Source organism: Equus caballus, chromosome 15, assembly GCF_041296265.1.
Source record: "Equus caballus isolate H_3958 breed thoroughbred chromosome 15, TB-T2T, whole genome shotgun sequence".
Taxonomy (NCBI): domain Eukaryota; kingdom Metazoa; phylum Chordata; class Mammalia; order Perissodactyla; family Equidae; genus Equus; species Equus caballus.
The window spans coordinates 80,008,508-80,024,608 of NC_091698.1; the positions used below are offsets into that span (position 1 = coordinate 80,008,508).

Consider the following 16,101-nt stretch of genomic DNA (forward strand, 5'->3'; position numbering starts at 1 on the left):
AAGCTTTTGCACAATCAGTACAAATGTCAATGCAGTGGAATAGGCAAACAACACTGCTCTATCATGAAAACAGTTGACCTATGGACTGCCTGAAAGGATCTTAGAAACCCTGAGCTGGTCAACGGACCACACTTTGAGAATCACTCGGCCAGAGAAAGGATACTAATAGTGGCAAGGGAAAGAGAGCCAGATCATAGAAGACTTTATATGCTATATTGGAGACTTTAGACTGCAGAGTAATGGAAAACAAGAAAAGTATTTTAAGGAGAGAGGTAAAACAATGAGGTTTGCATTCAAAACTGGTAGCACTCATTGCAATGTGGAGAATGTACTGAGGCAAGGCATGAACAGATGCAGAAAAACCAGTTAGAAAGCTATTATTGTAGTCTAGCTTCAAGAAGACTGCGGCTTAGACTATAATCATGTGATCATGGGACGTAAGACAGTTAGGCAGATATGAAATATACATAGGTAAAAAAATAGACAGGACCTGCTGATAGCCTGAATGTGAAAGATAAGAAAGACAGAGGTATCAATGATGACCTTCAGATTTGTTTTGTGTCACTGATGCCATTAACTGAGAAAAGGAATGCTGTAAAAGGACTAAGGATGAAGAATAAAATGATGAGACATTCATATGAAGACTTATATCATGATTTCTAAGTCCCTGCTTCTGAATCTTCTATACTGAGTGTGCCTGCTCTTGCAATTTAACTGTCTGCTTGGCCTGAGCTTTATGGTCTTCCCCTTACACTCTCTCCATAATAGATCTCATTGTATCCTAAGGTATACGGAAGGCTTCTACATACCTAGTCCTAATCTCTCCTCTGAGTTCTACTCATAAATTGATGTCACTTGGATAGAGAGAGATTGGCATAGAGTCTATGTCATCAAACAGACGAAATAACACATATACCCAAGGCAGCGTAAGTCACTAAAAGGCAAGTAACAGATCACTAAGTATAGTATGATCTCTTTCATTAAAAACGTTCATGAACATGTGTAACAAGCAAGACTAAATGGCTAAACATACTGTTAACAAAGGTAATCTAAGAGGGTGGAGGGGTTGGAGTTGAGGCATTTTACATTTTACTTATATTTCTATATTTGATTTTCCTCTTTTGCTTTTTTCACAATTCATAATTTACTTTAACACAAACAAAACTGAGACTAACTCCTCAAATTTACTTTTTAATGTAGTAATTAATATGTTTACAAATAAATTTTCTGACATTTTGGTTTACTCGCAACATTTGCAGTAAGTTCAGTACGACAAAAGGAAAAATAAAACGGTCATCACTTTATCTAACAAAACTAGATAAACCAAATTCTAGCACTTGAAAAGATTATACAAATAGTGTTGTATGTTCGATCCTAAAAGCATATTCTTCAGAAACGTATATAAGGATACATGCAACACTGTGTACAAAGTTTGCCTCAGGAAAGTGTAATAGTAGATGCAGAAAATTATTTTTCTTTCTGCATCTTTGCTTATTAAGTATATATTAATTTTATTTTTTGAAATACGAAATAATGTTCTCTGATTTTATGGACAGCAAAGGCATACCAAATAAAATTGAAAAGGCTACAACAAATAATCAAAGTTTAAATAGTCTCTTATGAGCATTAAAGTCAGACTGACATGCATAAAACATAAAAATCAAACAAAAAAATAAATTCACAACCCTTTCAAAAATAACTTCTTTTTTTTAAAAGACTGGCACCTGAGCTAACAACTGTTGCCAATCTTCTTGTTTTTTTCTTTCTGCTTTTTTCTCCCCAAATCCCCCCAGTATATAGTTGTATATTTTAGTTGTGGGTCCTTCTAGTTGTAGTATGTGGGACGCTGCCTCAACGTGGCCTGATAAGTGGTGCCAAGTCCGCACCCAGGATCCAAACCAGAGAAACCCCGGGCTACCAGAGCGGAGTGCGTGAACTTCACCACTCGGCAACGGGGCCAGCCCCAATAACTAATAGTTTTTGAGGAGGGAGTTAAGAAATAAAGGCAAACAGTCTAATGTTTCAGATGTTACAGTTAAGTTCTAAAGAATTTTACTTTTTAATGACCGAATGTAGTAATTATAATCTATTCAAGCCAATGGTAGCTTAAACCCAAGATATAAAATTCAGAAATTCCTTCAATAAAAGAAGTTACTACCTGAAAGGACATCCGATAAATCGATTTCATCTGACTGGACACCAATGCTGCTGTTGTATACATTTTTACAAGAAGAGCCACTCATCTCCAAATCAAAGAGGACTGGATCAAATGGTGAGCTATATAATCCATATCTGAAAAATAAAATAATATCCTAACAATTTTCCTGTCAGCCATCTAATTAACAAATTATCTGTTTACTTAGTTTTAAAAAGCAGTTTGACACAGGGCAGAAGGAGACCATTAAATTCAGTGAATCTCAACTGTGTTCACTGCAAACCTAAATTCCAAAAGGCATGGTCCAAAGACTCAACAAATGTGACTCCAATAAGCTGGTAGCTAATGAAGCAATACTGAATCTTCCTCTGCAGACTGAAGCAAGGAAGAGCTATCAGGCAACCCGGGCATCCTTCCTTTACCTCAATCATTACACTGACTCAGCAGAAAGTACACAGGCTTTGAGTAAAATTTCACTGAAATCAAGATTTCTAATCTAAAAAAAAGATTACAAAATCAACTGTGTTAAAGAAAAGAATAGTCTACTTCAAATACTGAAGATCAGAGAAGTACTCAAATCTAACCTTTAGATATTTCTTACTCCATTATGTTTAAATTTTAGAAAATGAACCAGCAGATGAAGAATACTAGTTAAGGGTAATAAGTGATTTACCTAATTCCACCTACAAAGTTTTAACAGTAGAGAAACAAATTACCTTAAATGCTTCTTCCATTAGCAAGAAATATCACTTTTAAGTACTTTAGCATAATTAGTCCTCTGAATAACTATCTTCAGGACTTCCAAATTGTTAAAAAAAATAATTTCAGAGAAAATAGGGGAAAAGAAAACCTCAGGCTAATATCATTCGGGAAAAAGCTAAGCGTAAATTAAATATATTTTTGCAAGAAAAACAGTTTTTAAGCAAATATATATAATAATAGTTTTGGGCCAAGATGGTAACATAACCAGAAAGGTGCAGAATTAGGAACTACATATATTAAAATACCTTGTCTGAAGCAAAGCCTCCATTGGTGTTAGCCTGTCCTGTAATTGTCTAGACACAGCAGTAAGCAAAGATGCACAAGCCGTACTGCACCCAGCCAAATCTTCATCTTTAACATAATTCAGTAAGACAAAATACCAGTAGACAGAACCTGAAAAGAAGAAAACCCACAATCAATGTTTGTTTCCCTCACTTTTCTCTAACAAAGAGAACTTCAGATTATCTATTTATCAGTATGTCCCCTTCTCCTAGAAAGATTTTCAGAAAAGAAAATCTTTAAAGACAACTTACAAAGAAGGACCAACTCCTTGGAGGACTCTAAGAGGACACTGACAAAACTTCAAACACATTTTTTGAGAAATGTATCAAGTCTACCTAGCTGTTTAGGTTTTCGGTAATGTGAAATGACTTTAAGGGACATTTCAGAATACCTGGGAAAGCAGAGATATGCCAGGTCCTTTAAGTCATCCTTCCTGAAATACTTTTCTCTGTACTAAAATTTTCAAAAGCAATGGATAGCGGTGAGTTACAAATAACACACTTTAGCTTGTGAAGGGAGTATAGTTATTCCATACTGCCAGTTAGATACAGATCAACACAGCTTAAAACATGATCATGGTGACGTATTTTAAGACTCTCATAAAAGTTAAGAAATCTAACTACTAAGTATACCCCAGAATTTAAGCATCCTACCCCTAAGACTACCCTCAAGAAACTGTTTTAAACACCAGAGACTAAAAGTGAGCAAACCAAGTCCAAAACATCCTACTCTATAAAATATAGAGTTAATAGTTTTATATCCTATGTATGTTCAAGGTAAACATAAACAGACTATCTAAATTAAGATATTGATAAAACAGCCATCTACCAACCAACTTTGAGCAAACTTCTTTCCTGGTATACCACAAAGACCAAATACTTGTGAAATGTGCTTCTCTCATTGAGATAACTTGTTGAATGCGTTGGTTATTGATAAAACAAAAGGCAGAGAGAAAAGTCTACCAAAAATTAACATTAAGTTTAAAAGGGTAAATCAGTAGCGCTTCATAGTAACAGCACAAAACATTAAAAATATTTTTTAAATCTTCGTTACCTAATATATGTGCTATTTTAGGGGATTCTTTGTCAATTCCTATTTGATAACTACATTCATTCTTGAATGGCATTTCCACAGTCTTCGGGTGCTGAAACAAATCCACTGGCCCCTTTTAGAGAATTCCACTTTGCCATAGTCCCTACCAATCACTCACAGTATGTGCATGGACGATTTTACTTATTTACGTCATCTCTCTGGCATTTATTGGCATTTTCGTTCATAACATCTGATCTACAGTCAGTAAACAACCAAACAACTCAATGATTTTAATGAAGTACAGAAAATGTATGAATTGAGATAACTTGGTATTTACTTAGGTCTCCCACTAACTTTTTTCTAGGACTATTACCGAACAGAGTATCTACCAACCCAATCCCAATTTATCAACCCCTTAAAAATCAGATAAGCACAGGAAAAAAAGAGGACTAATTGAGAAAAGTAGTTACTAAATAATCCTAAATATACTGTGAGATATGTCCTAAGACTACAGTTATTTGTGATTGAACTAATTTCACATACCACCAGTTGCTGCTGCAGGTAAAAAGGACATATTATCAAGTAAGGCCTTCAACAGAACAGATCCAAATCCTGGTTGACATGGGTCACATTTGCCATTACTGGAAAAATTTTAAAAGAAAAATCTTAAATACATTACTCTAGGTCAGAATTCAACCCTAAACATGGTGTAGTACTTTAAAACATCTTAAAAATGTTTTCATAAGCCCCATAAACATGCAGAAAGACAGGAAGGACTGATTACTAAGGGTCTTTGTAACTGTTTTCTTATGCATTAAAACCACTCTCTGTACCGAAAAGGGCTAATAAAGCAGGTACAGTCAATACTGACTATTAGCATTTAAACACTTCCTAGATAGTTTGAGAAAATGATGTGTACAATATTACAAATAAGCCTGGTAAGATTTTTATCGCATAGCAAAACAGGCCTCAGGTGAACAATCCAAAGACAACCAGCGAGAGTAGATTTGAAAGAGGAGGACCGTTCCCCTTAACAAATTCCCCAAATCGCTACCAATAGGCAGAGAAGGCCAGTAGACTTCTTTTATTAACAGATTTATTTACATGACATTTTGCCCTAAAAACCCAAAATTCTTTCTCAGAATCTCAATAACCCTCATCAATTTTTGAAAGTTCTCAAGTTATATACATTCAACAAGGATCAAATTACACTATAGGCAAGGTATTACCTGCCAAATTGCAGATGCACCTATTAAGTATGCTTTCAACATAAAAAAACCAACCTGATGCACAAGGCTAAAAATCGGGCACACTTATGGGCTATGCTTCGTCCTGCCTCAAAGAAGCAAACGCGTACGATGTCTGAAAGACATTTTCGTGTTTTTGAAAGCAGGCTCTCATTTCCTTCCTTTGAGCTGCAAAACAATATCAGACATTTAGACTCATCTTGAACTTCTAATTATAACATCCAAAGCGTATTCCTCAGTGGTAAGTAAAATCTTATTAACCTTCCAGGTCCATTTGAATGCACTCCAGCTAACCAACAGAGGATATCCAACACTAGGCTCTGACCATGTTCTGTGATTTGACCATCATCTACTTTTCTACAAAGAGTATTAAGAAGCTTCTCATGAAATTCTGAAAACTGTAACATGGCACATCGCTGCACTCTACAAAAGAAGATATGAACACATTAACAACCAAAATAGAACAGTTAGACTAAAGTTATCACAATCTACTTGGTCATATAACGTCTCATTTTAAATCAGGAATACCACAATTTTTTTAAAAATTATGAAAATTAAATGTTACAATGGAATGTTCATCTTTCAATTTAACGTTATGGTATTAAAAGATTTAAAATAGCATATAAGTAACACTTGGCATGTAAAAAGTCTCAAAAGAAATGAAGTTTACAATAATAAATTATATTTAATTCTTCCCTTTTCTACAAATATTGTATTCCTGGTATATAACAAGCACTGTACAGACAGCAGGGATAAATCAATGAAGCAAAAAGACAATTCATACCCTCATTGAGATTATAAATTCTTAAGAGAAACGGAAAGGAAACAAAAATTTTCAAGTAAAAGATTTTAAAATTTTGTGTTGGAACGTTTATTAGAATTCTTCTTTTGTACTTTTATTACTATAATAATAGTAGAAGGAAATGAGGTTACCTTTCCTTAGAAATTGACGTTTTCTTAAATCTTCGAATGGTGACTGAGACCTCCTGAAGTAAGTCACAGCCCCGGAGGTTCTCAGATTTACGGGTGCCACTTGCATTTTCATTCTTAACATTAGATGACTTTTCCTAAACATACAAAAATAAATAATTGAATCAACAAACAAATGAAACTAAAAAATTATTTACTGTTAAAGTTTCCAAATAAAGGAAAATAAGTGAATTATGACTATCAAAACATAAACCTCATATTAAAACGACAGCTTTTACCCTCATATTCAGGAAGGGATTAATTTTCCCCAGAATTATAATTCGGGAATAAAGAAAGACATAGTCACTTTTTTTAAAGGCAATAACCCAATGATTAAAGATTATAAACCAAGGTCCTGAGCCTAAGTCCTAACTACAGCACTTATAAGCTATGTGAAATATGCCAGCTCCCCAATATCTAAGGTTCACTTGCTTTCAATATGAAAAATGGAGATAATAATAGCATCTGCTCTGCCTACCTCTGAGTTATTTTGAGAATTAAATCAGATAAAGTACACAGAAGTCCTTGAAAAATTAGAAGACCTAGACAAATATAAGATGACTGGTGTTACTGATATTGCTAACACTGCTTATGAATAAGGATGACAGAGAACCAAAATCTCCAGAGTTCAGAAAAATCCAAGATCAGACAATTATGAAGAAGTCTCTGCGTGATACATAGCTAGTTGTAGACAATGCACCATGAAAATCAGGATATATCTCTAAAATCATGCCCCAACTTCTCCTCCTGCATCTCCCAAATGTTTACCAAAAAAAAAAATAATAATAATGTTGAGTTACCAGAGGAGGGCATAGAAACAAACTTTCACGCCTGAGGAAATAAGTATTACAGTCTAAAATAATTATAAAAGGAAGTACCTGCTAACAATTACTCCCTACTGAGTATACTTTATAAAAGCTAGTTTGCTTGAAGTTAACTTAAAATATTTTCTTCTTAATTATATTTTTTAAGTCACCGAGAAGAAAAAATACAAACTAAGTGTCTATTGAAAAATCAATGGAGGGTCACACTACTTCCAATACTGTGTCGAATCTCACCCATGATGTTTAGAACAGCATTGTTATAGTTCAAAATGACAGTTTCATACCTTGCCTGCTGCAACTTTTGCCAAGAGGGAAGCAAGTGAATAACCCTTGTTACTCTGGTGTTTTAGGGATGGAAGTCTTACTACAGGACGTATACCACCATTACAGATTTCATCTGTTCCTCTTTCATTCACTGCCTTGACATGGATTAAAAATGAACGATATTTTCCTCCTGCCATACCTAGAGGAGTGGAGTAGAAAGCGATTAATAATTGAATCATCAAAAAAGCAAACTGTTTTTCATCTTCAGTAAGCAAATTACATAATTAACTCCACAAAAAGAAAAATACACTTGGCCAGAATTTTTAAATTACACTGTTTGCATATAATATGGTTGAATAACTTTCGTATGTTGATAGCAAAAGGACAAAAAGCACAGGGCTTATATGAACAGCATAAGACACAAAATTTTGACTAACTGTTATAAACATTTGGCATACTTTTCCCCAATCAGTGAAGTTATCTATTTTAATAACAGAAATTTTGTCAACTACAGATAAACACAAAGAAAAAACTGTCATTAAGGCACCACCCATAGATAATGATGATATCATTATGTATATCCCTCCAGTCTTTTTATGCATGCATATAGACACATGTGCATGCACACATACACATAAGCATTATAGTATTAACAGGTGAAAAGCACAGGGTTTGGAGTCACTACGTGGGTTTGCATAATGGCTCTACCATTTATTAGGCATGTGACAAATTAACCTCTCCATGGTTCAGTTTCCTTAAATGTATAATAAGAATAATAATAGTATCTACCTTAAAGGTAATTAAAACACATAACTGTGCCTAGCACAAAGGAAGCACTCAGTAAATACTGGTATTATCAGTAACTTATGTTTTCTCTTGTTTTAACTAAATTGAGATCATACTATAAAGCCTATAAGTTAAAATATTGTCAAAATACCCTCAAATTAATACACCCACCAGCAAACCACCAATGTGTTGCCTAAGGAGGCATTAAATCTTTCTGTGGTTACAAAAGCTACTTTTGTTGTTTTCCACTGACGCGCCTGCCTACTATGCGAGCACTGCACTGTTAACACTCTTCTTATTGCTGCATTATTCTATGTTCTAGTATCTCATAAGACCCTTCCCCTCTCAATCTTCTTCTTGAAAATTTCTTTGGCTTGTATCATCCTTTTATTCTTCCATAAAAATTTAGCAATCTTTTTCTCCAGTTGCAAAGATTTTTTGGGAATTTAATGACAAAAATAATTACTCTCAGTAAATTCTAGGAAAATTCACATTTTTACTTCATTGAGTCTTTCGAAATAAGTCATATAATTCCATCCACCATTTTGTCAAAGCCAACATTCTAATTTTCATGTAAAAATTTAGGTTTCACACTCTCATTCCACAAAACTAAGTTACACTCTCAGCAATATGAGAGAAGAGATTTTATTAGTGTTGCTCACCACTGTATCCCAGTATGTGGCCTAAACGTCACAGGGTCTCATAAACTTAATGAATGAATGAGATGTAGTCAATGGAGCGTGTTAAAATTTGTATATATACTATGTGTGTAACTAAAGGCAAATGTGTGAATGGGAATAAACATTATGAAGGGAATGTACACAAATTAAAATAGTTGTTATTTAGGTGGTCAGATATTTTCTTGGTTTAGAGAAAGATCTCCACACCCCACCCCCACCTCCAAATTTACTTTAAAAATCAAGCTAGGTGTCTTGTTTGTTGGCTGTTTTTATTCATCCCTGGGATACAAAAGCTGAAATAAATGTCCTCTACTGCAATATTTATTATCTATATAACACCCAATTATTTTAATATACATTAGTTATAATTTGTGTGTATCTGAGACACTCAATTCATCGTATCTGATAGTACTAAAACTCTCCTATAAAAAGCGTCTTAAGAGAAGATATTATAATAATACACAACAAACACTCTCTGAATACACAGGACTCTAAATTGATGGGAAAGGGAAACATGCCAGAATGTGACGTCTGGTTACCTGGAAGAGTTCTGTTATGTCATACTAAGTTACCCGTATTCATTTTCTTTATGCTTTTTCAAAAAACACTTAAACCTCCAAGACACAGAAAGTAGGATCAGAAGTTTTACATAACAACGTATTCACTTATGAGAGGAAATGACCTCAGCTACCAAGAAACTGATGAAAGTCCCAAGGAAAACAACATCTTACTCTTTTGAGATCAGTTTAAAAAAAAAAATCTATTTTTACAATTGTGCGTTATTTATTCTGCTTTTGTAAAATATGTAACATCACCTTTAACAAGTTTAGGGCTTGTTAACGTCAACATCCCAGCATGCCCTGATAGATCAAGGCCACTAGCAAGCCATACTGGCCCACATAGAATGTCTTCTTTATGATCTTCTAAAAATGGACATAATCTAAGACCTAAAAAGAAAAATAAACATTTTTCTTTTAAATTAGTTTGTAATTTAAAATGTAATATTTAATAAGCAAATATCCATCCCATTTACATATAATACCACCACACAAAATACCACACTTAGAATGTGTTCCGATAAGAATTCACTATCATGCTAAGGAAGTATAATCAATTATCTGATATATTATGTTGTTTTCCATTCCCATATTATTTACATTCACCTTGATTTTCAAAAAAAAAATTATAAAACCATGACATGATTTCAAATCCCAAGAAAGTAAAAAACACGAATGCGAGTATTAGCGCAGCTGTGTTCACAAAGATGAGCTGAAAGTTAAAGCACATTGCCAAAGCAGAATTATAGGTTATTTTTTAATCATGTTCTTAAAACGAAGCTTTTGCAAGCCATAAGGAAATCTTTGCCCAACATGATGCATTTGGACCACTACTCCTTTACTGTCATGGACAACAGCTCTGTAATTTAACTCACACTGTGATTCCTCTACATCCATGTGCTGCATTTCTTCATTCAAATCAACCAGGGACGGTTTCCCATTTTGTTCCACTTCAATGTTAAGAGCTGGAGACAAAGGAAAGGTGATCTGCCTATCTACTGCTGTTTCTAGAGGATAAAAATATTAGTAAACTTAATTTTGCTTATTATCAATGATTTATGTGCCTAAAATTCTAAAATTTTCTGTTAAACTGGGAACTACTGTGATTTTCATCACGGACGCTATAAAATGCTTGTCAGGAACGGAAGAAAACTGATTCAATTAATTGTTTCATACTCTCTTCTCTCTTTCAATGGTACTGAAATACTCAGCTGAAGAAATAATTTGCTGACAACGAAACTAAAACTAATTACCCTAGGCTGCACAGTACCTGCAGAGTTTTAAAAATACTAATGCCTAAGTCCTAGACCCAGTTAAATCAGAATCTGTCAGGATTCAAAAGAATACACACACACACACACACACACACCACACACACAAATACACATATATACACACAAACACGTACATATAAATTTTTGAAACAGAAAATTTTCAGGTTTCAATGTTTTAACCCCTGGTGTGTAATCATTTTACTCTGAAATTATCCCTCACCTTTTAAATTAACCTATTAAGAAGAAGAAATTGAAAAAATAACATCTACTTCCCACTATGCTAAATGTGTACAATCTATTTTAATAACTAAATATATCAAATTCTGAACTTGTAAGAAAGATAAATAAAGATGGATACATTTCTGGCATTACAATGAAAGGTTGGCTTTTACTAATAACCTTAAAAGAATATATGACTTCCATAATAAAGTTCTTTTCCCAGTCAAGTCGCATCTTAGGAAGAGAAATGCATAAGCCTAGTAATGCTGAGTGAAACTAATGCACAAGGGAACTAAATGCATTTCCCAAAAAGCATAACTAAATTATTCAAGTTTATGCAATTCTGAATAATACTGAGTTACTGAAAAGCTCTGAAATGTTCTCTGGATTAACTTTTCTAGATAAAACCACCAAAAGTGGAGCAGAAAAACAGCATGGGGGTAGAGGGACAAGGAGGGATGTCAAACCTAGACAGCCAAGTTGAAAATTAGTTTTTTTAAGAAACCAACTACAAGATAAAACCTTCAAATATAAATTTTGATCCATTCTTACCATTGACTTTCCCTAAGCCTGGAGCTTTATTTTTCAGCAGTGTCACTTGTATATGTGGAATATTGGTGATGTTTGAGTTCAAAACGAATTTGAAGTCCACATGTCCAACCATACAAGCTTTAGGTAGAACCAATTCAAATACATGTTCATCCCAGCTGTTGCTGTCAAATAAGAGGAAAAATGCTAAATAAAGCAATAATATTTCTTCAGCCATAACCACATTATCATTAATATTCATCTTCGGTTTGCAGTCTCCAACCAAACTTAATGCTTCTCAATGGGATCAGGAGAGAAGATAAGCAACTCTCCATGTACCGGTTAAACTTAGAGCAATGAATGATCTTACCTTAGGAATCTACACCTGCCTTGGGAACTGTACATCCCAGTATATCCTTGTTCCTCACAGTGTGGACTATTGTGCATCAGAATGAAGTGCAGATTTCTGGGCCTCATCCTAAATCCAGGAGTGGGGTCCCAGGAATCTGCACTTTGAAACAAGAACTTCTTCAAGTATTTCTTAATACATGTTCATTCTCTGATTTTAAATTCTATACATATGCTAAAAAATAAAAATCACCAAACCATACTCCTCCACTAAATTCCAGGCTCATATCCAAAAGCCTACCAGGCATCTCAAATTTACCAGAAATAAATCCAAACTTCTTGATTACCAACTCCAATCTCTGTAAACAAATTCCATTTTTCAATTAGTTCAATCCAAAACCTCAGAGTCATCCTTGACTCTTCTCTCTCATACCAGATGTTCAATACATCAGCATGTACTGTTCCTCCTGCCTCCAAATTACATCCAGAATCTAACCACTCTTTTCACTGCCTCCATCAACTATCACCATGGTCCAAGCTACCAATACCTTTTCACCCGCATTACCGAAATAGCATCTAAATTAGAATCCTCACTTCTATCACTGCCTCCCTAACACACACACAACCACTATTCAGAATCTATTGTCAACACAGTAGTCTTACTGTATCAGACAATCTAATATATAAACTTTATCACATCATTCCTATGTTCAAAAAGCCTCTAACATTTCCCCATCTCTCCCAGCATAAAAGTCTCACTATGGCCTATAAAGACTTCATGATCTGGCTACCAGCTACCTCTTTTGACCTCACCTCCTACCACTCTCCCTTACGTTCACTGCACTCCAACAACACTGGTCTTCCTGCTCTTGCTAGAATTTGTACAACATACTCCTCAGGGTCTTTGTATTTGCTATTGCTTTTGAACTAATATCTTCATAGAGGCCTTTCTCAGGCCCCTTATATAAAAATCATTACACACATTTTCTCTCTTTCTCTCACTCTGACACACATGTACACACCCAACAACTACTCTATCACCATACTGTTTTAACTTATTTCATAGCTTTTATGACTATAGGACATAGTAGATATCTTACTGTCTCTCTATCCTCACTAGAATGTAAATTTCACAAAAGCCATATTACTAGTGCCTATAAGAGTGCTTGCACAAAACAAGCATTTAAATATCTGTTAAATAAATTTGTGGATTGAGTGAGCAAACTAATCGCAATGGTAGATTACTCTCAGTATTTTATCCCTCGACTAAGAATAAGAATACAGGAATTTCCAAAATTAAGGCAACAAATGAAAAGAACAAAGTCATTAATATGCAAAAGTTAAAACAAACAGTAATATGTCTAATAATTCTATATTGCCTCGAACAAATATGTAATTTGGACTTAAAATGAAATACCTTGGAAGAATGTTTTACCTGTCAGTCTGTAGTTTCCAAGTTCTAGTATGCTGAGCAGCATCTCCGTGATGTTGCTGATGCAAATGCTGAGGATGCCTTCTTTGTTGCTGTTCTTGTTGAACTTCTACCCAGCATGGAGGAACAGTAGCTGAAAACCGTGGAGTCAAAGTCTCAAAGCGGGTTAGCTCCACAAGAGATGTCAAGATGTCAAGGGTGAACGGCTGGTCCACCAATAAATCAACTCCTTAACAAGAGTGAATGTAGAATTAGAAATAGGTTTTAAAAAAAGTTTTAATCCAAGTTTTTTGTCTAGGCAATTGCAACACTTGCCAAATATCCTAAAAATTCATAACTATATGTAACTAGAATAACCAGCAGTGACTACATAATAGCCATAAGAAAAATCCATCTTGAATATTTTAAATTATAGAGAGGGTACTCATTATTGGAGAAATCCAATCTCAACCTGTTAGAAGAGCCCTGACTGAGCTCTAACTAGCCTCACGTTAATAAGGGCAACAAAAGCAGTGGTGCTGAAATGCAAGCTAAATTTACATCAGATCAATAATTAACTTTCACACTTTGTTGTTTACAAAACAAAATGCTAAACATCAGCAAGCACATAATGTCTGCTCCTTTTTACTTTACAAAAAAGTAATTTTTAAAAAGTCAAAGCTATTTTGATGGCAAATGATACAAACCAAAAGCTTAATCAGTATTTTTTCCATTTCTGTGGTAGTTAAGAATATCTTGTATACATACCACTATTTTAAGAGTAACAATCTGCTTCAGAGAGATTACTTTTCTTTTATAAATATATGTATTCACATCTGCAAAATGTCTAACATTAAACTTGGAAGATTATTGTTCTTGTTCTAATTAACAAAAATTAGTTTTAAAAAAGACTAAAATATGAAATCTGATAGGTTTAGAATATTTTCCCAAAGAAAATTTAAACCAAGTTCTATAAATTATAAATATACTTCAAACCACATTTTTTCCTCAAAGCTTAGAGCTTTTGAAACTGACTTAAACTGTATCAAATATTATTTGAAAACATTAACAACACATCAACGTTCCTTCTTTATATTATTCACTTCTTTCTAACCTGAATCATCTTTACTAAATAGTATTTTTACAGACTTAATAAGAAAATTCTTATGCCAATAACTTATAAAACATGAAAAAAATTCACTATATTAGCTTTTTAAACCAAGCTGTATAGTTAATCAAGATAAATAAGTCATGACTAATTATATATAGCAAGAGACATGAGTCAGTTTATCTCAACCGGGGAAGAATCTTGCCTCCCAAAGGCCATTTGGATAGGGGCGATTGTGGGCACTACTGGAACCTACAGGCAGAAGCCAGAGATGCTGCTAATATAGCACAGGACAGTCCTCTCACAACAAAGAATTATCTAGTCCAAAATGTCCATAGTGCTGAGGCTGAGAAACTCTGAGATACAAAGGAGTGAAGACTACCATATATCATCCTAGTAATCACTAAAGTTAACATATATTATACTAGCAATCACTAAAAGTTTGCCTTTGGTGCAAAAAAGAACGATCAAATGCCCAAATATAAGAGTCCATAAAGATCAAATATCAACTGTATGCATTATTCCCATTGGGAATACATCTGAGTTTAAACACACTTTTCATCAAAGATTTACTAAACTTCTTTTAAATGCTGGGTTTGGAGAATAAATGTGGTAAGTGCGAAGAATAAAACGTAACAGTGCAACGGAAGAACAAAAGGACTAACTGTAGCGTAAAGGGTGGGGAAAGAGAGCTTACCGTAACATGAGAAGAGCATGAAACTGAATGACACACTTAAGAAATCATGAAAAGTTTACTGTAACCGGAGATTAAGAAGACTAGAGTTATTTCATAAAAGTTCAAAAAGCAAATAAAGATTTTTAAGCAGGAGTAATGTGCTAACATTACTTTCTTTGAAAAAATAGTTCTGAAGGGCAGCGTAGAAAATGGATGAGAGAAAAGGCAAAAACAACAAACAAAAACAAACTTACTAAAGGTTCACAATGGGGCACTGAGGGCCTGAATATACCACCTCAGGGAGAGAATATTTTTTCAGCTTTTCAATTCCAGTAGTAATATTAACCATTCCACTCACTTTACACTTACTTAATGAACTCTTCTCTCTTTCAAATGTTTTTTGCCTCCCTAATTAGAAGAAAAGCTCCTTAATGACTAAAATAATGTTTGTACCTGTTGGGTGATGTCACCAGTACTGATCAACCTACCACAGGTTGAGAACTATTTCTTATTTTATGGTTGATAACATTTTCCAACTACTGGAAAAATAATACACAAAAACAAGCCTGGTAAAAGAATGTCAACAAGGAAATGTATTCCCTCCAGAAAGAAACCAATAGTTGACTGTAAAACTGAAATATGTTTAAGATTAAACAAGACTCAGAAAATTTTGAACATCACAAGAATTTGTTTTATTTTGCTGAGGAAGAGTCACCTGAGCTAACATTGAAGCTGAACTCGCCAAACTTAACCACTAGGTCACAGGGCCAGCCCCAAGAATTTGCATTTTTAAAAAATCATTTAAAAACTTAATATCATACCTGAAATGCCAGGACTTGAAGGGTTTGATAAAGGTTTGGAACCCTCTAAAGATGGTTCTATTCCTTTAGAAAGAGACCCATCCACTAGTATATCAGCTTCATCAATATCATCACAGGTTCCTCCAATTTGGAGAAAATGAAGCTCACCACCTACAGGG

At 34.3% G+C, this 16,101-nt stretch overlaps 1 protein-coding gene across 27 annotated transcripts in view; it reads right to left on the reverse strand.

Annotated features, from left to right (window-relative positions):
* BIRC6 (baculoviral IAP repeat containing 6) overlaps positions 1-16,101 on the reverse strand; it is a 222,506-nt gene that overhangs the window by 137,672 nt on the left and 68,733 nt on the right. For 12 of the 27 annotated variants that reach the window (XR_011426501.1, XR_011426502.1, XR_011426503.1 and 9 more), the window contains exons 11-22: positions 15,944-16,093; positions 13,363-13,588; positions 11,604-11,764; positions 10,434-10,565; positions 9,817-9,948; positions 7,556-7,734; positions 6,412-6,545; positions 5,740-5,901; positions 5,515-5,646; positions 4,775-4,872; positions 3,163-3,310; positions 2,159-2,292 (exon numbers count right to left, since the gene is read on the reverse strand). Coding sequence is in view for 24 of the 27 variants with exons in the window: in XM_023619262.2 (XP_023475030.2) it covers positions 2,159-2,292; positions 3,163-3,310; positions 4,775-4,872; positions 5,515-5,646; positions 5,740-5,901; positions 6,412-6,545; positions 7,556-7,734; positions 9,817-9,948; positions 10,434-10,565; positions 11,604-11,764; positions 13,363-13,588; positions 15,944-16,093 (1,788 nt within the window). In the remaining 3 variants the exon portion in view is untranslated. The remainder of the gene's footprint in view (positions 1-2,158; positions 2,293-3,162; positions 3,311-4,774; positions 4,873-5,514; positions 5,647-5,739; positions 5,902-6,411; positions 6,546-7,555; positions 7,735-9,816; positions 9,949-10,433; positions 10,566-11,603; positions 11,765-13,362; positions 13,589-15,943; positions 16,094-16,101) is intronic. The other 15 variants (XM_023619268.2, XM_070236497.1, XM_070236494.1 and 12 more) reach the window with 2 other exon arrangements.